This window comes from Heteronotia binoei, chromosome 21 (genome assembly GCF_032191835.1).
Source record: "Heteronotia binoei isolate CCM8104 ecotype False Entrance Well chromosome 21, APGP_CSIRO_Hbin_v1, whole genome shotgun sequence".
Lineage (NCBI taxonomy): Eukaryota > Metazoa > Chordata > Lepidosauria > Squamata > Gekkonidae > Heteronotia > Heteronotia binoei.
The window spans coordinates 53,324,918-53,349,710 of NC_083243.1; the positions used below are offsets into that span (position 1 = coordinate 53,324,918).

General features: G+C 40.8%; 1 protein-coding gene across 1 annotated transcript in view; it reads right to left on the reverse strand.

The window, feature by feature from the left end:
* YLPM1 (YLP motif containing 1) overlaps positions 1–24,793 on the reverse strand; it is a 71,977-nt gene that overhangs the window by 9,278 nt on the left and 37,906 nt on the right. The window contains exons 9-18 of the mRNA XM_060262677.1: positions 24,111–24,288; positions 21,620–21,753; positions 19,357–19,511; positions 16,675–16,737; positions 16,200–16,319; positions 14,665–14,841; positions 13,719–13,802; positions 12,989–13,072; positions 10,127–10,207; positions 782–833 (exon numbers count right to left, since the gene is read on the reverse strand). Of these exons, the coding sequence (XP_060118660.1) occupies positions 782–833; positions 10,127–10,207; positions 12,989–13,072; positions 13,719–13,802; positions 14,665–14,841; positions 16,200–16,319; positions 16,675–16,737; positions 19,357–19,511; positions 21,620–21,753; positions 24,111–24,288 (1,128 nt within the window). The remainder of the gene's footprint in view (positions 1–781; positions 834–10,126; positions 10,208–12,988; positions 13,073–13,718; positions 13,803–14,664; positions 14,842–16,199; positions 16,320–16,674; positions 16,738–19,356; positions 19,512–21,619; positions 21,754–24,110; positions 24,289–24,793) is intronic.

Genomic DNA, 24,793 nt, shown 5'->3' on the forward strand with positions numbered 1-24,793 from the left:
ACAGAAGATATCTGAACATGTGTATGAGACAAAAACTGATTTTTCATATCCCCCTTTTCTGAATTAATGCTGGGATTTCATTAACACTAAAAAATGAATTGACAGTCAGTGACGCCACAAAGCCATTACTTCCCATGTGGTTACTTTTTACCCCTAACCATGATGAAATAACGCATAATGCTGAACAATGAATGTAAAATGATCATTAAGAATTTAATGAGTATGCTTCATTAACAAAACGCATAGAGTGGATTGTAATACCTAATAATTATATTGACTTTGGCGAACTCTGTAGCAACACAAATAACCCAGCTTAGCCTGAGTTTGTCAGAACTTGGACACTAAGTAGGGCTGGCCACATTCAGTACTCTGAGGGGAGACCACTAAGGAAGGACAGGGTTGCTGTGTGAAGGAAAGCAATGGCAAACCACTTCTGCTAATCCCTCGCCTGCAGTGCCCTGTGAATGGCATCATTACCTTTTTCTTCTTCAAACTCTGCACCAATCATTAACGCACTGCAAATGTTTCCTTTTTGGCCACAACGAATTTATTTGAATACCAGTGTAGAAATAATTGCATCACACAAGCCATATAAAAAACTACAAGTTAAAAGCATTTATCTGTGCCCCCGTTACTGAAAAGACAGAAAGCGTGCATTACATTTCTTCACATAAATCAAAACCAATTGATTTCACATCATTTTGCTTGAGGCACAGATAGTTCTCTCTTTCAGAGAGAACTTTTATCAGATTATATTTTGTTAAAGAAATGAAATACCCACCTAGTTTTGCTTCAGAAGTATCCATCTCCCATTTGCTTTTCGGAATGTAACCCTAAATCATATACAGAGAGAAGCTCGAAGGATTAGCGAAAGAGGTACTTAGACAAGTCACATTACAACAGCACAATACTGTAAACTTTCCTTTCTGAATTGTGAAATGAAAGAAAAGATCTTAAATGTGAAATAATCTAAACTTTCATACATTCACTTGGCACCTAGTTTGCAAGACAACAAAAAAAGCTCTGGAAACATTTTCTAGGCAACAACTGTACATACGTATAGAACTGTCACACTCCTCAACATGCATGATTTTGCTACACACAAGATATACTAGATTTGCTACACACAAGATATACTAGATTTGCTACACACAAGATATACTAGATTGCAAAGAGACCATATATATGCCAAAGCATTTCTGCACATGTACTAGGACTCTCCAGATTCCTTACTCCACAACTGTCATCCCACATGCTAACTTTTAGAGTGGTTATGGAAAAGGGGCAGGGAGGCTGTGATGGGAACAGAATCTCAGAAGCTGCAGGGTGTGAGCAGTTGTTCTTTAGATCCTGCCCAGAATATTTTCCACAAATACAGCTGCAGATAATTGTTCTGCCACAGAGAACCTCTTTATTAATATATATAACTGTAATTCATAATCAGACTTCACTAGATACTTGGGTTTAAGAAACTAAAAAACATCAGTATGCAAGTATATTGGTGAATGTAAGAATTATACATCAGTTTTAATCATCTGCCAGTTTAAATAAAATGTTATGGTTAAGGGGTAAGAATTACCAACAAAACATGAAACGTGAATTTACCCTGAATGTTTAAAGATCCTTGGCTTTGGCTCAATGCAGCACTTGTAAAGCAGCCAGGGCTGTAAGTCTTGAAAGAAAGCAAAATTGAAATCCTGACCAGCTTTTTTGGTGCTGAGTGGGACTGAATCCTGCCCCCGTTTGTCCTACCAAACAGTTGATTAACATGCCTTGAGCTTTTCAAACAGGCCTAAAGCACACACAGCCCTGGCTCCTGAATCAGGAAGGGAAATTGTGAATGTAGGAGTGTAGCACATGATGCCTCAACCAGCTACAGACAAACATGTATTGCCCCTAAATGGATCTGGGTGGAAGTCTCTAATTAAACAAACAAATAAAACCATATAATAATGCAAGCGTTCGTTGGCATACTTTGTTAACAAGTTATCTCAAATTAATATGCAACACTTCTATTTTAATCCTATTTAGGCAATTCACTACATTCAAACCAACGGTTTGAACTTTGCAAATAAGTATTTTCCATATTTTAGCTTTATGAATTTATGTAATTTTACTCAGTGCAAGTTGGTTTATTTAAACTAAGCTCATCATGCAATTGCCTCCAACTTTAAAACAAAATTTTGTATCTTAATAATTTATTATTCAAAAGACTGACTGAAGCCTGCCCTGACTTAGCTTCAGCAACGCTGCGGGTTTGTTAGACCACACTACTAGGACTTTATCTTTTTAAAGTAATTTGCTAAATTCAGGAGTGATGAAAAGGCAGGTGAGGAGTAGCTGCTTCACCTCTTTCCCCCTAGTTATTTTTCCTCTGCAGGTCTTCTTCCCTTAGCCATTTTTTCAATCTACTCTTTACCTACCTTCCCCTTTAGTTCTTTTAGTGTCCAATAGCTACTTTTCATTAAAAAGTGGAGAAAATTTACACAGCACTCCATGTGATGTGTTGTTTAGTCCTTGATTTTGCAAATCTATATGAATAGTAACATTATATGGATGTTAAATGAACATTAACCGTGTAATAAGATCTTAATTTAAAAGATCTTACCAGTACGTTTCATGAAACTTTTAGCAGTTCTATGTTTATCCTACTTTTCTTTCGAACATTATTACACCTAATGTCATAAGCATACCAATAATTTAACACAGTACAATTGCATAAAGGAATACTGTCTTGACCAGGAATCCTGACACTTTTACTAATAAATGAATAAATGCTTAAAAAGTAGAAAGTGATACCTATATAAAACCCCTGTCTTGCATGAGTTGCCACATACAATCCAAGGATAAAAACACCTAAAATGTCAATTTGTCTTCAAGCAAAAATAATAATAGTAAAGAGAGTATTATTAATCTAATAAGGCTGAGCTAAAAATGAAGTGATTTTGATGAGGAGGGTAAAAAGTATGCAACATAGTTGATTCCATTAGCGGGATTCTTCCAACTACTTTCAGTTAATAATGACTTCAACGGGACTGTTTGAGAATAAGCAGTTGAAGGACTACAGGCCAGAGGCATTTGAACTCAAACTTGTCCTCTCAAAATATATTTTTAAAAATTCCTTCCTGGTATTTGCCAGATATATTCAGGTCTCCCATACATATCCAGGATTTTTCAGAATACTGAAAAATGAGTCTTAAAAAAATCCCAGAAGTATCTGGAATTAACCAGGAATATCTGCAGCCAGCATCTGCAGGCTTCCGAGGATGGTTTATTTCTTCTTTCTTCTCTTTTTCTCTTGTGCTTCTGTGATTCCTGAAGCTTTGTATGCCTGGCTTGCCAGGCTGCTTTAGGCAAGATTCTGCTTTTCTTTTTTTTTTAAAGTCTGTTCTTCAGTGGAGTTGTTTTGTGTCCACTTCACAGGGTGTTTTTTTGGGTGTGTGTGTGTGGGTGGGTTCTTACATTTCTACATTGAGATTCTTGTGTTTTACAGCTTCAGATTTTATGTAGGTTCAGATTTTCACATTTTACATTGGTTAGGCTTAGCAATAGCTTCTGATTACATTCCTCTGGAGGAGAGGTTTCTGGATTTTACATTTTTTTGCTCCACAGGAAGCAGTGAAGGATGGCTTGAGGCATCTTATTTAGGGCCCCAAAGAACTGGACCTCTTAGTCCAACTGACTTGAAATCTGAGGGTGATTTAAAGGACAGGCTCCAGCAGCTCTCCTGCAATTTTGGTGCCAGTACCTTAAAAACAACCCCCTCTGCCCCCTGGAAAGTTTGCTCATGGGGAATAATGGAGCCAAAAAATCAGAAAATCAGAAAGAAAGAAAAACAGGAAAAAACAAAACAAAACCCCAGAACCAAATATCATATAAGAATATGGAATCTGGGAAACTGGGAATACCAATATTTTCTGGCTCCAAAATACTGATCCCCCCCCCCGCCCCACCACATGACTTGCTCTAAGGTGACAGTGGCTTCCATTCTTTAAAATCTGTTGATGGAGGCCACCGCTTCACCACACCTCAATGTAAAGCTGGCCATACTAAACAGGCTGTTTTACAATGGTGGTTTGTTGTCTTCTGTATCTGAGCAAGCATTCCTTATACATGGCATTTTGTTACAAAGACCAGTGAACCACCAAGCATTTCTATCTTTGTGTATCTGGCCGGTCTCTATAAATAGTGACTTCTGTTCATCACTAGTGCATACTAACCCAAGAAGTATGAGAAAGTAAACAAATATTTTCAGAAATGAAGTCTACTGTAAAAGAAAACTACAAGATTATAATTGGTAAATATGGTCTTGTACAACAGGGATTCTAAACAAACCTTTGTACAGAGATCCTAAACAAACACCATTCAGATCCCCCCCCCCTCCCCGAAATATAGCCTGATCAGACTTTGTTTTTACAAGAAGTTTCCCTTCTAGAAAGAACCAATGCTTAGTTCCTTCGTTTGGAAATACAGAAGTGCTATCTATCACCCATATATACTCATTTACAGTAGGGGGGGATTTATTGTGAAACAGTTAAGAGTTAGAACTTGAAACAAAAAATACAAAGGAAGTGGACACTAATGGTTCACCTGGGAGAGCAGGGTTATGCATTTTTTAAATTTAATTTTAAAAACTTGTATTTTTATTCTCTAATTTTCACTTATCTAAGTGAAAGTCTTAATTCCGGGGCAGAAGCATCTCTTTGGAAGGAGAATATCTTGATGGGAAAATAAGTCAGATACTTCATGAACTGCCCTGCTGTGAAGTAAGTAGAAGAGCAATCAGCAAAGGTTTAATGCAATCCCAGAAGGCACAGCCTGCAAACTTGACATTCCATTTGGAGAGGAATTCCTAACCAGTGTGGAAACATACACCAGAAAATGGGTAGTAGTTCAGTTTCTAAAGTGACATAAATTTCAGCCAACCTCTAGGCATGAAAACTTGAAAAGAGGAGAGTATAGAAGAGATGGACATCACTGGAAGCATATATCTTATCTTTGTGGAGACCTATGGTTTTCAGACCAATCCCCACTGAATGTAGTTATAAGGCTGAGCCTGACTGATCTCCTGCCTGTTGAACAGAAAAGAATCTCATAGCAAGTCCAGTTTCTCTTTCTCATTCAGCTGGTAAGAGAGCAGCTGTATAGCAACAATACCCACATCCTAGGAATGGACCCAATATGAATAATGCTCAATCCTATATTACTATTTGTATCTTGTCCAATGGAGGCCTCTGTGGAGACTTGAATTACAGCTCTGTATAGACAGTCCTCTGAATGAAGTAACAATCCCCTTTAGGCAAACGCCTGAAATCCACCTTATGATGCTGGATATGGAAGCTTACAGTCACAGAAGCCTATTGTTTACCTAAAGTGAACAGAATTTAAGTGTCTGATCATCTTCTAAGGTATATCCTGAATCTTTTACGCACGTCAAATCAATATCTCTTCTTGCTTTAGTGGTATATTATTGCAACACTTGACTATGTGAACACTTTATGAGCCAGTGTGGTATAATGATTAAGAGCAGTGGACTCTAATCTGGAGAACTGGGTTAGATTCCCCACTCCTCCACATGAAGCCTGCTGGGTGACCTGGGCTACTCACAGTCAAAACTCTCTCAATGTGACTGTAAACTGCTTTGAGACTCCTTAAAAAACCTTTTCCTCTTCTTCAATGGGCATATATACTCAGTTGCAATCCCCACTCCTAGGCAATGGTAAGCCTATCCAGTAACATATTATGGTACCAAAACCTAGTAATGGAGACACAGAAGAAGAGGCATTAGTACACTAACATGCAATAATGTAGTCAAGTCACTTCTGACTTATGGCAACTTTATGAATCAATTACCTCCAAAACATCTTATCAGCAATAGCTTTGCTCAGATCTTACAAACTGAAGGCTGTGGCTTTCTTTATCTCAATCCATCTCACGTTAGGTCTTGTCTTTTCATACTACCTTCAGTTTTTCCTCACATTACTGTCTTTTCCACCGAGTTTTGACTTCTCACAATGTGACTAAAGTACAATAGCCTCAGTTCAGTCATTTCAGATTGTAGGGAGAATTCAAACTTGATTTGTCTTATTGGCAGCCTGTGGTATCCGTAAAACTCTCCTCAAACATCACATTTCAAATGAATCAATTTTCTTCCTGTCAACTTTGTTGTCCAACTTTCATATCAATACTTGCTAATGAGGAATAATACCATAGCATGAATTATCTTCATCTTTCTCTTCATTGATGCTTCCTTATTTAAAGAATTTTCCTAGTTCCTTCAAGGAGGCCCTTCCTTGCAATAATGTAAGTACTATAAATTAAAGTAACATATTTTATACAAGGAAACTTTCCTGTGCTCTAACATAACATAAATATGTTATCTAACAATTCATGAGGAAAAATTATTCATTATACAATACACAATCAATCCAAAGGAGCATCCTATAAAGCAGATAGTCCAATGATCTTTTTCATGTTCTTAAGTAACTGGAAATACATCATCCAGCCAGGTTCCAGAAAATGCTTTCACTGAACCAGAGAAATTGGGAACTTCAAAAGTACTAAGCACTGTGAAGCATCTTTATTATATTAAAGCTACATAAACTATACTTGCTATGTAGTATGACTCTTTTGAGATGCAGGATTATGTATCAAAGTAGGTGAAACTACATTGACTTGTTTGATGGTTGCTGGGCTCAGATATGATGAACCAAGGCATCCACTGTTGTATTTCTGAAAAGCTTTCCATACAGCATTTGTCGCCATAACTATTGTTGGATGCTTTATGAGAGGTCAGAATGGTGTAGATCAACCACTGCCAGGTATACCCTTTCAGCCTCAGTTGTTGCTTCTCAAACTCCAACAACATATACAAAAACAATTTAATTACAGGCACTGGATGAGACTTCTGGAAGTTCAAAGTTTATCAACATTATGAAATTTAAATTAACATGAACTTGGTTGTCAGCCTGAGGGAACCAGGATCAATCCTCCAATTCTTTCAGCCAAAGGGCAGGAATGTATAAAGAAGTCCAAGGAAGTAACTTCAGATGCATGGTAGGTTTCACTTGGGCTTCCTACTCACATGAGTAACTGTTCTGTTTGCTGTTGGCCAAAGTGGCAAGCTTCAAGAGGGGATTGGATAAACATATGGAGCAGTGGTCCATCAGTGGCTATTAGCCACAGGGTATAGATGGAGAGCTCTGTCTGGGGCAGTATTCTTGGTGCTTGAGGGGGCAACAGTGGGAGGGCTTCTAGTGTTCTGGCCCCACTAGTGGACCTCCTGATCCAACATGGCTTCTCTTATGTTCTTAGCTGGTCCATGAATGTGGGTTCCCACTTCTCAATTATTTCTTGAAGAGTCTCTGTTTGCAGTTATTCTCTTTGAAAAGCAACTAGTGATCCAGTTAAAATGGTCAAAGTAGTCAATAATAGACTGATGAGCTCCTCCTCTGATTGACTTTCAAGAACTTCCATTCAGTTTCCTTTGGAGGGGGAGGGGGCACTCGTGCGATATTTTAAAGTTCAGAAACTGCTTTCAGCTCCTCATTTCTTTTAGAAACTGGCTAATACTGATCTTAAAAAAAGGTCTTTAGAGATATGAATCTACCTTGTTAGGCTCCAGGGAACAAGTCAGTCCTGCTCTCCCCAGGACACAGTTGTTTGGGGTTGGGGATTCACATAGATGATGCTGTTATCATTCACACCTGCTGGCAGGCACCATGACTTAGGCATAACTTCACAAGTACTAAGCACTGTGAAGCATCTGAATTATATTAAAGCTATATAATTATATTAAAGCTACATGTACTTGGCTGCCATTTTCTTGAATGAGCATGTTTAGGTCCACTTGGTTCTCCATGGAGTTATATTCTCCTAGTTTCTGCTCTCTTGGGGAAAAAGGGAAGAAAAATCTTCCTTTGATCTCCATTCTTTGTTTGACTATGTGCCCGAGAATAGACAGTGTTTGAAACTCACATTTCAGAGTTTTAGTCATGCATCCACATGAAATCAGCTAGGTGACCTTGGATCAGTCACAGTTCTCTCAGAGAACTCTCAACCCCACCTACCTCACAGGGCATCTGTTGTGGGGAGACTAACAGAAGGCAATTGTAAACTGCTTTGAAACTCTTTCAGGTAGAGTAAAGCAGAATATAAAACCCAACTCTTCTTCATTTCTCCAGATTATCACACTGGATCACTGCACCACATGCATCAACAGTAAAGTGCTGCAAGCTAGGTAAAATTAATTCAGTAACTCCAGTGGGTCCTTGAAGCTCTTTCACCAAGCGTATCTTCCCCCATGATCCTGAAACATCTTGCTTATTGTTCCCTTAGAATTACCACTGTAGTTGTTAAAACTGATGCAAAGGTCTGCAGTATGCATTCTCTGAGAACCTCCAAAGTATGTTTTTTTAAAAGAACTGGATAACAAGGGACCGTACCCATTGCTCAATCCTTTAACTCTTCCCTCAGGAAGAATAAGAAATTGGATTCATAGGTTGAGATGAGGAAAATTCCATGAAGAATATTCTTATCTGCATTTCCAGTTGATCTCCACTCTACCCCACTCTGCAAGACATGGTTTGAGTTAGGAAGACGGGTAAATCTGCTGGGGACTAGAAGCAGTGAGAACATTCTCCTTTCCTGCTCAGACACAGCAAATGATGCCTGAAGCAGCCTTGGATGACTCCTTGTTTCCCCCTTCCCATCACTATGCGCTTCTGGCTGCCTCCTTTAACAGACTGTGGTATCCTAGGGCTTGCCACCTTCCTTGGAATGAGCTGGACCCAGGCTCACTGAAGTGGCTATCTTCAGCCTTAACCCAGGTCCTCTTGCAATTGCTTCTCTGATCCAGACAGATTCCAAGTAGTGTGAAGGCAAATACCTCCTCTTGGGAGAGCCAGATTGGTGTAGTGGTTAAGTATGTGGACTCTTATCTGGGAGAACCAGGTTTGATTCCCCACTTCTCCACTTGCAGCTGCTGGAATGGCCTTGGGTTAGCCATAGCTCTGGCAGAGTTTGTCCTTGAAAGGGCAGCTGCTGTGAGAGCCCTCTCAGCCCCATCCACCTCACAGGGTGTCTGTTGTGGGGGAGGAAGATAAAGGAGATTGTGAGGCGCTCTGAGACTGAAATTCGGAGTGGAGGGCGGGATATAAATCCAGTGTCATTGTCTTCTTCTTCTTCTCCCTCTGGCAGGCTTTGTTATCAGTGCATGTGTCTGCATAGCCACCAGGCTCTTCCCACTGAAACTATCTGAAGTAGCTTTTGATCCCACAACAAATCTCTAAGCCAGAAAAGGTAGCATGAGGAATAAAGGAGCACTTTAAAGAACTCCTTGAACCTTCCTGAAGAAGATACTGAGAGCTGGGGCAGGAGTGATCATCTGAGAACAGGCAGGTGAACCATGTGCCAGCACAGAGCACTGAGTTTAAATATATCCAAACTCTGCCTTGCCCTTTCCTCCAGCCTCATAAGTCAAGAGGGGAGGCAAATATAACAAGGCAAAGATCAATGTTCCATGCAGGGATGAAAGCTGACTTTGGCTCCAAGTCACCAGAGAAGGTAGGACTGAAATTCTCTTTAACAGAAGTGTCATGTTTGTTGCTTTTGCTTTCTGAGCAGGATAAGGAACTAGCTCTTCGCTGACTACTCTTCTACTAGCTGAATGAGAATGAAGACCTCCCACCTCCCAAAGTCGGACTGATTTTATTTGTAGTGGAACTGGAAAGCAGTTCAACTGAGAGCAGTCAGTAGAAAAACTCTTTCTACATTCAGTATTTAAAAAGAAATATCTCCTTCCCTAGCTTAAAAATAGTTCAAAGCTGATCTCTTCCAAGGCACCCAGCTACAGCTTTTAAAATTCCTGGGTTGTATTGCTAAATTCATCAAGATTAAAACATCTACTCACAGAGAAAATCACCATAGAGCTTTAAGTAAAATTAACTGACAAAGACTTTAGATCTGAAGATAGCTCAAAAACTGCTAAGCAACTCTTACATATCCAGTGCTCCTACTATGCTGTATGTAGCAGTGGTGGGGTGAGGGGTTAAGACAGACACAGTTCCTGTTAGGGCCCTGAAAGAAAAAAACATTTGTTGCTCTGGGAGACAGATGTATTTCCTACCAGTTCACTTTCTTCTTCATCTGCATCCTTCTTGTCATCTTTCTGGTCTTCAATGTTGGCATCAAAATCCTCCATCTCCACCTAAGTAATGCATAGTTATTATAGTGAACTGAAATACCCAGGGCCGGCCCTCCCGCTAGGCAAACTAGGTGGTTGCCTAGGGCGCCGGGAGGTGGCAAATTGGGCTCTTGCCCCCTCTCTGGTGCCCCAGGCAAGCGCTTAGCTTGCCTCCCTCCCCGCCGTCGCTAGCCCCCTCTAGGCTGCCTCCCACCTCCCCTGGTGTGGCATCCCGCCCACCCCAGGTGCTCTGCTGGCCTGCCCACCACTGCTAAAAGCAGCAGCGCTCCGCTGGCTCCCTTCCCCCTGGGACTTGCCGGCTAAAAGTAAGCTTAGCCGGCGAGCAGCCCGCGTCTGCGCGTTTTGTCTCTTAACAAAACGCGCAGGCGTGGGTTGCTCGCCGGCTAAGCTTACTTTTAGCCAGCGAGCCCCAGGGGGAAGGGAGCCAGTGGAGCGCGGCGGCGGGCAGGCAAGCGGAGCGCCGTGCGGGGGGGGGGGGGGCGGGGAGGGTGGGCATGGAGCTGTGGGGGGTGCTTTGGGGGGGGGGGGCGCCAGGCAGCAAGTCTGCCTAGGGTGCCCCAAGGCGTCGGGCCAGCCCTGGCAATACCTGCTCATGAAGGTGGAGCTGCACTAAAGGCTACAATCTCAAATAATAGACTGAAGAGCAATAAACAATGTAAATAAGTCAACGGTACTGATTCAGCTTTGTACTTTAGGTCCTTTGTCACAGAAACAGATGATTGTCGGGGAAAAATTCTAAGTTGGTCCCTTTATAAAAACAACCCTTAAAATTTGCAGGTTATTCATACATTATTTGAAGCACTTAAAATCACTTATTGCCTATAAGCTTGTAAAAGTTAGCTGTTAGAGGAGATTTTAGGGCAGTAGGGTTTATCTGAGGAGAATCTCAGATGAGAAAGAAGCAAATTGGTGAGAAAGATGTTTTGCTTAACTGAAGATGGGAAACTCTAAATAGCAAAAATTTCTCACTGGACTGTATCTGAGCCTAGCTTGAGATCTAAGGGAGATGGACATTAGCCAGCATGGGAGTCTATCTGCATTAGCAGGTGGTGAAAAAGATGTCAAAGTGACATTAGTAGGCAAGATATTTATCAGAGATAAGCATGTGGAAAGAGAGGGGTTCTCATGAGAAGTGAAGAGTTCTCATAAGACAGAAGCAATATAAGCCCTAGGTTTTTCTCAGTTTCTTGCTGTCATGTCAGAGGGCTGAACTGCTTCCTGGGGTGTCAGTCAAAAGAAAAATTGTCTTTAGAAATCTCTAACAGATATGAGTTGATAGCATTTAGAAAAATTGAGAGCCTTGAGGCGTAGCTTCTGAAATGCTTAGATTCTAGCAGGTATAGAAAAAAGGATCATAAGAACTTTTCTAGCTTCTAACTATAACTGGAAATTGTTCTAACTATAAGAGCACAGTCGTGTATAAGAGTTTCTAACTATAAGAACATAGTGTAAGTTTTGTTTTCTAAACTGTTTTGCTTCTTTTATAAGTAGCCTGAATACGCTGAAAAATAAAGCCTTATCAGTTGTATGTGGAATGACTCTGTTTCATGTATTAGACACTGAAAGAAAGTTTTGTTTTGAGAAACAGTGTTAAGGGAAAGCATCTGTGGAAATTATAAGGTAATATAAAAAACAATTCCTCAACAATGATACCTTTGTGGCTTCAGTTCTACATCTGCTTGTATACTTTAGCACCAATAAAATGTCAACTGATAATTCTACCAATTTCTATATATGTTTGCTCCAATATGTAAGAATTCCCATTCTCTGCTTTACTACAGTGGTAGACAACAGGAAAAAATCCTCAATCAGATTGCCTGTACCCAGTCATGTAGTTCAGAAAGCTTAAGTACATTTAAGCTTTCTTAAGAGTGGGCAGTAACTTCTGTTGGCTTCTCAGTCCCACTGCAGACACCCCACCCCCACTATGCTGTCCCTGAGGATCTGCTAACACTGTAGGAACAAAATTTCAGGGTGCTTAGAGGACTGTGCTGTGTGTGTGTGTGAAACTGGCCTCCTCTTAAGAAAAGTGAAGGACACTGAAGCTTTCTGATCTGTGTATAAAAGCTAATATTGCCAGAAACATGTGCTCCTGTATCACGTGGATATATGCATTCTCTGATGTTTATACACAGAAGTATATATTAAATGCATATCACAGCTCATTGGGATCCATATTTAGTGTCCCACACTGAAAACAGAACAGAGCCTGCACAGTCTCTAATTTTTTCTTTGTCTAACATTTGTCATTTAAGAGAAATTTCTGTTCCTGAAAGCTGAGGCTCTTCCTTTTCACTCTGAGATTACTAGAATAATGTAAACAGTGACATCACAGGACACTAGAAGCCAAGTTACCAGGCAGCAGTTCGTTTTGCAGAATTCTTGTTTGCTTTTCCAACAGCTTCTAATATCAAAATCCAGGGGTGCAGCACTCCAGATGTATGTTATTTGTACATCTGTATACCCCAATATGACTTGAGCTGCTCAAAAAAGCACTGAGACTGCATGGTAAGACTATATGGAAATGGCAAGCAAATTTTTCTTCCAGTGAATCCCTCTCTCACTGAAGGCATACTACTGACACTTGTTTGTAAGTCTGCTCACTGGAGTCCTTTGGCAGTTAATTCTTCTAGTATTTTTCTGCTTATAACAATGAGCTCCTCAGTCTGTACTAAAACCCTGCGTGAGTAATCAGCTTTCTTATGCACTCTGCAAAATCAACAGTTTTTGCTCAGCCACATATAATGATTGCGTCTGCACATTTTTTCTTCTTACAAATCTCACCTCTTCAATAGCAGCATCTTGTAGCAAAGAACGAATGTCTAAACGTATCATGTGACGAGGTGCCATCTCCCAATAATCAGCCATCTGAAAAAAGGGAAGAATGGGAGCTGAAAGAGTTTCTCTATATTAGATAATTTCTAAAGAAAAAAGTTGGCTTGATCTATAATACATCATTTCTAAAGTGCTGGGCTTAGTTGGGAAAATAATCTTTTTCCTGAGTACAGGCGCATTAGAATTAGAACACAAATCTAAGCTAGGTTTCCAGGTTGCCTGTTACAAACTGGTAATAGTTGTTTTTACTCTGCATGCATGACAGTAGTATCTTCCAAATACAAACAGGTATATGACAGAGAGTGTATAAATATTTGTAGTTGATACATGGAATTTATTTACTTAGATATTTCATTTACAGCCTGATGTGCTCCCCAGTGGGGACTCAAAGTTCCTTAAAATAGCTTTTTTTCCCTCTTAAATGTTATCTTCACAACCACCACCCTGTGAGATCAGTTAGGGTGGAAGTCCAAGGAAACTTTCATGGCAGAATCGGTGCCCCAGACTTACACTGTGCTAATCATTACACCATGCTGACTTTTACCTACCAAAATAAATACACACATATCCTTAGAACAGGTATTTTTCTTAAAAGAGCCCCTTTACCCCAAGAAATTCTGTCAGCCCTGAGAAAATTAGTTTCAGCAGTGTGTATGCTTTTGCATCTTTATGGAGTTACCCTGTTGATTTCTTTGAGCTTGCGCCCATGGACGTTTCTCTTGCAGCAGGTCTGGTTGTCCGCAGTTATTTCAGCTACATAGACCTAGAATGCACGGGAGATAAGAAAATATGCTAAACACACCTGCTGCCCAGGTTCAAAGTCTGGTTGATGGCCTAAGGAGAGCTTGTCAGCACACTGAATAATGTGCAAACTAAGACAGAACAAGCAAGGCTGAAGGAAGGATGATCTCAAATCTGAACTTCGCTCCTGCTCCTCTGTGAACTGGTGCCTCCTTTTTTACTTGGGTCTCCTATTCCATTTTCTAGCAATGTCCTTGGACACAGTTAACAATAATTCAACACCCCCCCCCCCAAAAAACCCCCCCCCCTGAATTACAAATACAACATTAACATCCAATGTGGGAATAAAAGACTAACTCTCTAGTAAAACACAGCAGCCCCCATCAAAACAAAGTTTACCAGGAACAAAGTTGAATGGGTCATCTGTCTCAAGTAAAACAGGACGGGGATTTGGGGAACTCTGTCTGCAGAAAACTGCACAGCTAGGCTGCCACTCTAGGTTGCAGAGGGAAAAGGGAGCAGCACAATGATCTTCACAGGCTCCAGCACAGCATCATCTGTTCTTCCTGTCAAGGCAAGCCTATATATGTTTCCAGGTCAGGCCTGTATCTTCTGCCTTTGCAACAGTCTAGTTTAGGTCTTCAGTGCTGACTACTTTTGTACAGCCTGCCTTGGCTGCCATATCAATGAGTCGCAGAGTCTGCAGATTGCTACTTTGGGGATAGTGATTATTTGAACTGCTGGAGTTTCCTAGTACTGTCGGCCCCAGATCCTGCAGCAACCTGAGACCTGGTTCTGCCTTGGCTGCTTACAGCACTATTGCCAACTCTCAAGGGTCATTTTAGAGGTGCTAACTACTAAAAAGATTATCCAAGGAAACTTACCTCAAACCCTTTTGTTTTTGCAGCACTCCAGAACTGCTCAAAGTGACGCACTTTGTCATTAATGGCATCAAGGATAATGAAGGGGAAAAACCCATCATCCAGAGTCTTTTTGAAGGTTTTGAACATGCTGGCACGGTAGACCTCTTCCATATCAGCTTCATATTCATACTCCAAAACCTATTCCAGAAAATAGCACATTAGACAAAAGGAAACAAGCCTCCACTCTAAAAGAGTAGATTTCCAGCTCCTATTATCACAGGCAGTGTTCCCTCCAAGCTGAGTTAGTATGAGCTAGCTCAGTTATTGAGCCTCTGGCTCACACATTTTTGCCTTAGCTCAGGAAGGATGGCCCCAGAGCAAATGAATGTATGCAGTAGCTCACAACTTTAATGTCGGTAGCTCACAAAGTAGAATTTTTGCTCACAAGACTTCACAGCTTAGAGGGAGCATTGATCACAGGATGAACTAAGGACACTAGAGGCTGGTGACATAGGCAAGTATTGGACTGCTTGCTTACTAAGCCTGCATGGCTGTTTTGCATTCTGTGGCAGCCCTGTGCATGTTCTTTAAAATTTGATATATTTTTATCCGGGGTGGGTTGCATGGTTCTCTCCTCCATATAAGCCTGTGAGATGATTAGACTGAGACAATGACTGTTACAAGCTTGCCTAGTAAGATTTATGCACGAGGACCTGGGATTCCAGTTCCTACTCCAACACTCTAATTACCACCTCACTGGATGAGTAAGATGCTGTGGCACATGTGAAGAGCCTATGGATGGGTTCTTTTGCCATGTTGACATGATGTGTAAACCAAGGTTCAATCTACGTCCCTGCAATGTTGGACCAAGACCTTAAAATTCTGCTAACATGGCTTAAGACAAAGTGACCATTTTCTACACTCAAGAGTCAATCTCTTCAGATAACGGTTGGGAGAGGGAGAGCAAGTAGCATATTTCTCCAAACAAACTGATGTGATCATTAATGATTGGTCATTTAATAAATCAGTTATGAATTAGCAGTGAAGGCTCTGTAATTATGGATCACAACATGACCAGCCACAGAATGCATTATATACAAATTCCAAAGAAATATGGCTTTAAAATGTACGCTATACCTCTTGTAATATTTTCCTTCAGGTAAAAATGTGGGCAAATCTTTTACGGCATCTTGATTTAAATCTCACAACATACTCATGTATTGGATAAAATGATTGGGAGATCTAGTTATGACTCACATGCTGACAGCTGGCCATCTATGGGGCTAGGGGATTAGCAGTTTATTGCTGGATTTTTCCTTTCACTATAACAACATTCAAGGAAGCAATAAAATTACAAGTAGAAATTGCTAAACACACAGCTTAAAACAATGCCTCACATTGCCTGGGCAAAAAAGTCTTGTATTCTTATCAAGACAAAGCACTGTTTTTTGGAGTTGGATGAGTCCTGCCTATTAAAAGCAGCTATCCATACTACTGTGTTGTTCCATTCTGCCTTGGGAAGAGTTTGGTTACAAGGGCAAAGGTATTAAGAGAACCTTCTTTTTCACTCTTTTCTTTGTATCTGGGTCTCGTTCCTCTTTTTCTATTTCAGTGATAAAATAGTCATCCAGGCTGAGCACTCTAGGTGCAGCTCCTCCACATTCAACTTCTTTATCCTGGAAAGGAAACACAGGATTGTAACCTTTATTTCTGCTATGAGCATTTCCATTTAGAATATTTAAAGTCCTACGTACAGCCTCCTTGTCATAAGTAAGAGAACATTCTACTTTCCACTCTTTATTATAATTAACACTTGCCACATACTATAGTATGGAAAAGGCATCCAAGGTATTTGAGAGTAAGTAGTATATGGCAGGACTTCAAAATCCAAAATTTGCTTTCACCAAGGCCATACAGAACATTTATGTCCTCTGCTTTCTGAATTGATAAGAAATGAAAATCCACACACAGATGGATGAGACCAATTGCATTCTGCAGTACAAATGGAGAACATGTAGCTTTACTACTCACCCTGATAAGCTTAGCAACGTGTGTCTTTCCACTGCCAGGCAATCCTCTCATGATAATAACAATCTAGAACAAAAGACAGCATAACTGGAAGGCTGACCGTCTACCAAATATGAGGAATGAATACAGAATATACAGCATAGTTCTTTCTCAATGTGCTATAGCTTAGCTCCTCTGTGAAAAAGTCCATAGATTATCCTGAAAACCCAATGAAGTATGATATTTAAAAAAGTCCATAGCAAGGAAACATTGAAATCATAGTGACAAAAACTGTCTGAAAAGAGGCATGTGAGTGAGCAATTGTCTGAGTTTATCAAGAAGGCATTAGAAGATGTTCCTTTCATTTTTTGAAAACTACATAGTTCTTTCAAGTAAACACCTTAGGACAGGGGTGTCGAACTTATTTGTTACAAGGGCCAGATCTGACATAAATGGGACTTTGTGGCCCAGGCCATGTGTATCATAAAATGAAATGCCAGGTAGTGGAGATATAAACTTTATAAAGCAGGGGTGGCCAACTGTAGCTCTCCAGATATTTTTTTGCCTACAACTCCCATCAGCCCCAGCCAGCATGGCCAATGGCTGGGCCTGATGGGAGTTGTAGGCAAAAAAACATCTGGAGAGCTACCGTTGGCCACCCCTGTTATAAAGGATACAGAGAAACACAAAGATATTATTTTTTACTTAAAATACAAACATGCTTAAAACATATGCAATGTTCTGTTTAAAATGGAAAGGTGGGAGGAATAGTAGGACTTGGCAATAGAATTTTAAAAATAAAACATCAAGCAAAAGTGCAAGGATCACAACAGAAACTAAAAATATAAACCAAAAATATAAAATGCTATGAGCCTGAGAAAGCTTCTCCCCCTCCCCTGGTGTCTACTCAGATTGGCAATGGCTCTTCAGTGTAATACCTCCCTTTGGCTGTGGGTTCCCAGGTTAGAATACTCACTAGGCACAAGTTCTAAGGTCCATTCAGCAGAGGCATGCTGGCTCAAAGCATTAACCCTTTTTTTGCAAGGTCACACAATTCCAGCAAGGCACAGCTTCTAGCTGGCCATATAAATGCTGAAAAGCGAAACTGAGCTCCACTCTATTAAAATACATTGCAGCACAGACAAAGCTGCAAAGAAAACATGGAATGGATTTTCCCTTAAGGTTTCTGTGACCAAATAGACTACTCCTAGAGTAGTCTATCTGAGCACAGAGACCTTAATGGAAAGTCCATTTCACATTTTCTTTGCAGCTTTGCAAACCCAGAATTGCTTCCTGCTTCAGCCTGCAAAGACAAAGATGAAGGAGGTGGGAACAGCAGCCTCCGAGCTTCAAAGAGTGAGGACAGAGGGGGATGAGGGAAAAAAGAGTCTTGTGGGCCTGATTAAAGCCCTGGGCAGGCCAGTTCTGGCCCGCAGGATGGACATTTGACACCCCTGCCTTAGACACTGAAAGACAAACCCAGTCATATGACAGGAAGACATCAAGGTGATGTGGGCTATCTTGTATATATTGCACGGTACAGACAGAAGATGTAGGAGTGTGTTTGCAGCAGCAAGCTCCTGGCTCTCGGGCTACAAATTTATCTGCATGATGCTAAGGTTTCAGGCCTGGTGAAGTTAAGAGATATATATGAGATTTCTCAGATGTCAGGGACAATGAGGGTCTTGGACTGAGGAACCCTAAAATGATCTCCTAGACAGCAAACCAATATTGACTTGTGCCAAAAATACCCTGCTGGGGTTGGGAACTTTTGACAGCAAAGTGAGCTGATCCTTAGGAATCTAGAGAGATGAGTCTGTAATGGGTGGTTTGGTGGCATGGTGAGTTCATGGACATCACCATGAACTGTCTAAAAAGGCTGGTAAGTAATACAGGAAGGAAACAAAGGCCATCATGTGAGTCAGTACCAAACAATATTGGGAAGTGTAGTTGTGCGGTTCTTGAGGAAAAAAATAGGTTGCTAGGCAGGAATTTATAGTCCAGAACCTCCAAAGTAGCATTCTCTGAAATGCTGCTTGTTCCAAACACATGGCCAGTCACCTGGGTGATAACTAGGGTAGGGGTATCAATGTGTGCATGATAGGGGCCCTGGGATAAAATATTTGAATTTGTTAGGTACTAAGGAGCATTTTGGAGTAACCTATCATATACAAAATACTTCATTTGAACTGAAATGGAACCAGACTACTGGTGCTTGGTTAAAAAGTTTTTAAAGCAAAAAGATAACTCCTGGGTAAAAACTGATGAGAAAAGAAAGGCATCTGTTTTTGGGATGAATCATCACTAAGGGATAACGGGTTAGCTGGTTTGAATAATGTAGACGAAAACCAGTTAAAATCTGGCAGTGAAGATGTGTTAGGAAAAGGTAGTCATTTAAGGAGATCACAGAGTCCAGGGCACTTGACAGAACACACCAAGTATACGTAAACAGGGAAAATAATCAATAGGACATGGCTATCCCTGGATAAGCTATACAGGAAAGATGCAATGATGGTAGAGTGTCTCTGTACATCAGAGATGACATAAAGCCCAACTGAAAACTTAAGTGCAACAGACTCCCACATATATTTCCTAGATTTATGTTTTATGATCTTTAAGATTGACTGTAACAGCCTTTGGCTATATACACAGTAAATGCTAACACATATTTTTTACCAAGTCTATTGCCTTAGAATGTTCACTTACCCTCTCTGGCCTACTCTCTCGTCCAGGTGGCTTCAGAATATCATCTACATTTTTAGATTCTGGTTTCTTCTCTACACGTGGTGCAGGAGGTGGTTGCCTGGGTATTGATGGAGCAGGAATAGGCATTCTCTCCTCAGGGTAATTTCTTCGGTCACCTTGACGTAAAGTTTAGACACAGAAAAAGGAGATGCAAAATGAAAATTGGCAATGAGTGGAAAAGAAACCATTCTTATGCTTCTGACATGCTTCGCTAGTAAATTTTCCTGTCTGTATATCTCTTTAATTTATTTGATAATGAAGTATTTAAAATAACAAAAACATACCATGTTGTAATAAAAACAATAAAATGCAAAGCCTTCCCCCACAAGCCACAGGCACTGACATCTTCTGCAGCTTAGTTAACCTTTCCTCCACATTTGAAAGACTTTAAAAATATGTGTATTATTTTGAACACTTAAAACTTGAAAATTCTGGATAAATACTACTATAAAAGACCTGTATGCAAAATAAAATTGCAAAATGCAAAAGAGAGCAAGAGAGTCATCCCCTCTCCCCAGCTCATGTAGATGAGGAAGCCATTATAGTCATGAGGGTGGTGGAAGGGGAGGAGGATGACAGCCTTCTGTCCCCTTGAAGCAGAGTCCTCTTCCTCTTCTGCTGGCTATGGGCAGGGGAGCTGTTCTGTTGGCAACTTCCAACTCTCTCTCTCTTTCCCTCAGCTTCCCTCCCCTCCCCCTTCCAATGCCCCACCACCCAAATTTTTCTGGCTTCGCCCCTGACCCCTTCCCATTGAAATCTCACTATGTAATGATGAGGAACAAGTGTAGTGTGAGCAAAGGGATGTGTGCATTGGATGTATCTTCTTTGAATGCAAGAATTCACTGCCTGCATAGCCTTTTGAAAACTTTACTTTACCCAGTGGTCAATGAGATGTCTTTTCTCCTACATCAAAATGTTAGTATGTAGCAAGCACAAAATAATAGTAATTCTTTCTCCCATTCTGTCTCAGAATTAAAAGCAAATGCAGGGGTGGCCAAGCTTGCTTAACATAAAAGCCACAGAGAATAAATGAGATGTTTGAGAGCCACATAGAATAAACATCAGATGTTCAAGAGCTGCTAGACAGGAAGGAAGGAAGGAAGGAAGGAAGGAAGGAAGGAAGGAAGGAAGGAAGGAAGGAAGGAAGGAAGGAAGGAAGGAAGGAAGGAAGGAAGGAAGGAAGGAAGGAAGGAAGGAAGGAAGGAAGGAAGGAAGATGATATTGGATTTATATCCCGCCCTCCACTCTGAAGTCTCAGAGCGGCTCACAATCTCTTTTACCTTCCTCCCCCACAACAGACACCCTGTGCGGTGGGTGGGACTGAGAGGACTCTCACAGCAGCTGCCCTTTCAAGGACAACCTCTGCCAGAGCTATGGCTGACCCAAGGCCATGCTAGCAGGTGCAAGTGGAGGAGTGGGGAATCAAACCCGGCTCTCCCAGATAAGAGTCTGCACACTTAACCACTACACCAAACTGGCTCTCTGGTTTTCGGAAGGAAGGAAGGGAGGGAGGAAGGAAGGAAAATAGAAGGGAGGGGAGGAGAGGTGGAAACTACTTTAACTTTACATGCATTCTCCAAGCTGCTGGCTGGCTTGGTGAAATGATTTAAAGAGAGAAATGCCTTTTCCAAGCCAGCTGACAGGGTGGTGGAAGCTTCAAGAGCCACACAATATGTGTGAAAGAGCCACATGTGGCTCCTGAGACACAGTTTGGCCACCCCTGAGCAAATGTGTCTCACAGTCATGTTTATTGTACAGTATTACTTCACTGAATATTTTAACTCTTGGATCAGGAGTTAAAATGTACTCAAATTAACAATGAGGCTCGAGGGTGGTGGGAGCTTCAAGAGCCACACAATATGTGTGAAAGAGCCACATGTGGCTCCTGAGACACAGTTTGGCCACCCCAGACAAATGTGTCTCACAGTCATGTTTATTGTACAGTATTACTTCACTGAATATTTTAACTCTTGGATCAGGAGTTAACATGTACTCAAATTAACAATGAGGCTCGATAGAGCTGAATTCCTGTACTACTCTGATAAGTAAGGCTGACAAAAATATAATTACTGTTATTACTCTTTGGAGTCAGGGAAACCAAATTAATATACCTTCAATAATTATTGTTATTTACACCCTTTAAAGTGGAAGAATCAAGAAAGTTCATGCTGTCATCATTCTAACCCCAATACTGTAATATTTGTCCAAGCCTGAAAAACTGTACCTCCAAACACAGAAGGCCCATGGTCATAGGGAGGACGATCCTGTTTTCTTTCATACGACTGTCTTTCAAATCCCCCTCTTCTTGAGTTTGAATGGTCCTTGTCACGATACGATTGAGTTCTTGAAGGAGATGGCCTACCAAAAGAGACAGCATTTAGTAACAGTAAAGTTGGGGTCTGATGAGGTCTCACAGAGAAGAAAAATTCCCCTGGTTTTCTGCCCCACACTGGCTCTACTTCCAACAAGCAAATTTCAGGCAGTTGCAACTCAAGCTTCTGCCATTTGAGAGTTTTTAAATGCTTGTTTTTCAGTAATCAGAGTAGTTTTTCTTTCTCTCTCATTTTTTTTGCAAACATGAGCTTTCCTCTTGGGTCTGCAGAAAACTCTTATTGTATCCCATCTTGGGTGGTTTTGCTTTAAAGATTTTTTTGAACCACAAGGGGTGGGGCACACATGGCTATTGAATATACAGAAACTATGAGCAATTAGTCAATGTATCACTTGAAATTAGAAAAATCAATCTTTCTAATACATGTGGGCTTTCTGAACACCTAACTTATGGTCAACCTATATACATAAACTAAGGCTAAACTAAGTTCAACCAGGGCCAGGGCATTCTTGGTGACAGCACCAATGTTATGGAATAACCTCCCAAATGACATCAGGGCCTTATGAGAACTCGTCCAGTTCCATAAGGCCCGCAAAACAACATTGTTTCAACATGCTTTTAAGAACTAAGGGGAGAGTGCTGTCAACCGCCTAGAAGCTGACTGCACCACCTTTATGGGTGGGCATTCGGCTGGTGCTCTGCAGTCTGCACTGGCAGCCCACTGAGTACCAGATTCGCTTCAAGGTTCTAGTGCTAACATTTATAGCCTTACGTGGCCTGGGACCAACATACCTGTGGGACCATCTCCTTCCATATATGCCCAGGAGGTCATTACATTCAGTTTCCCAACATCTGTTGACCATCCCCGGCCCAAGAGATGCCCGCCTTGCCTCAACTAGGGCCAGGGCTTTTTCAGTCCTGGCCCTGACCTGGTGGAATCAGTTCTCTACAGAGATCTGGGCCCTACCTGGCTTAAAGTCTTCCGTAGGCCTGTAAAATGGAGCTGTTCTGCCAGGCTTTTAGTTGAGGCTGCGGGCATCTATTCTTGATCTGGTTGGCCTCACCTATCGGCACTGTCACCTGTGCTATAAAATGGAATAATATCTGCCATCTCTATGAGATATCATGATGTGGGATGGCCAGGTTGGGCAATATGTGATGATATGGTAAAGTTATCTGAGGGCTGTTGAGCTGCTTGTTTATAAAATGTTTTTATTGTATTTTATTGTTTTATCATATGTTGTACTCCACCCTGAGCCTTACAGGGAATGGGCAGAATAGAAATATACTAAAATAAATAAATACATACTAAAATAAATATATTTATATTATTATCATTACACTTTTGTGAGACATCAACCTAGGCCATCAACATATCTGGAAACTACAAGAAACCATGAAGAACTATGGGATGCCGTCCATCTATCTATTTATCTTATACATTATGTATCAGCAGATATAGTGCACCAAAGAAGTTCATTTTATATATTACGGTTTTAATAATTGCTTCATGTTTTATACTAATATTGTTTTATAATAGATTATTGTATTTTATGACGTTAATATGCTGTTAGCCGCCCTGAGCCTGCAGGGTGGGATACAAATAGAAATACATACCGTACATACACACGTGTACGATGAACACACTCTAGTATGCTCTCCCCAATGATATACTTTTATATGAAAATGTTTTGGGCTGCCAAGAATGTAAAAATATCCCTGTGAGTGCGTACCTTCTCTGTGGGGGGCCTGGTTTTGGTGCTTTTGTGATGCATGGAAGTACCAGCCTCTTTACTGTTTAGATACAGGAATAGTGGAATTCATTCTAGACTCTGCTAATCGTAGTTGCTGGGATGAGTTTCAGCTGATTTCACCTATGGCAGCTAGCAATCTGCTTGAATGGGTCCTCACCACTACATGCCATCTTGATCCCCAGTATTCTAATGAGCTGTGGCCAAGTCAGCCATGGGCCCAATCAGTTCAGTGGTCTCAAGATGAGTCCTTTCCTTAAATTGCTCATTTTTGGGGCACAGCAGCAGAAGACGACTTTTTAATTCCACTGGAACTTAAATTATGCCAACTGGAATTTATACTGTTCCTCATTACTTTGGGTATGTTTCCTTAAAAACCTTAATTGGTATGGTTGTTGATTACTGTCACGTTTTATTATATTAATGCTGGTTTGGATTACCTATCTTTTGAAGTACTCTTCTGCTGAAAGGTAGCATAGAAGATACAAACAGATTTTACCTAAATTAGGATCATAGTAATTTTGTGCGAAGATCCGCACATGGAAAATAGCACTTTTCTCTAGAAAAGTGTTTGAGGATTTATGGTCCAACAAAAAACTGAAATGTGTTCCAGTTGTTCCCACACTGTATACCTGTCTTCTCGTGGATAACGATCTTTGTCAAATCTTTCCCGTTCATGGTCTCCAGAACCCCGGTCCCTATAAGGTTCTCGTTCTCTTCTGAAATCTCTATGGTCTGTATTTGTATTATTCTGTCGTTCAAAGAAAGATTCTCTGTCCTTGAGGTATCGATCTCTCTGGCCTGGATGCTCTGAAAAAAACAAATTAATAATCTTTCTACAATTCCCAATTTATAAATTCATCAATAGGACCAAATGGCTTTCTTAAACTGTGCAACTTTAGGCTGTAAGCAGGAGCTGCATACTGGAAATCCAGCTAACACCTCCCCCCACCCCCAAACCAAAACACCTTTCTGTATGGGAAAGAAAAACCCAGTATGGTAAGAAGAAGGTTAGGCTGTTCTCAATATGAAATGAGTTTTTCATGGAAGAGCATTCAAACATGCAACAGCTCTACCTACCACTTCACCACTGCTTGTGTAAATTGGGGACAAGTTATACAGATTCAGGCTACAGAATGAAGTAACAAAACTCTTGGTCTGAAAGTCAAACCACAAGTTAGGGACTGCATTTTTGAACACTCTGCCACAGTAAACCTCCCTTTAGACAGAAAACTAGCACATAGGGAGAAAGGTTTAATACAGCCCTCTTCATTGAATGTTAGTTTACTACATGCAGGGAGTATTTTTATGAAGG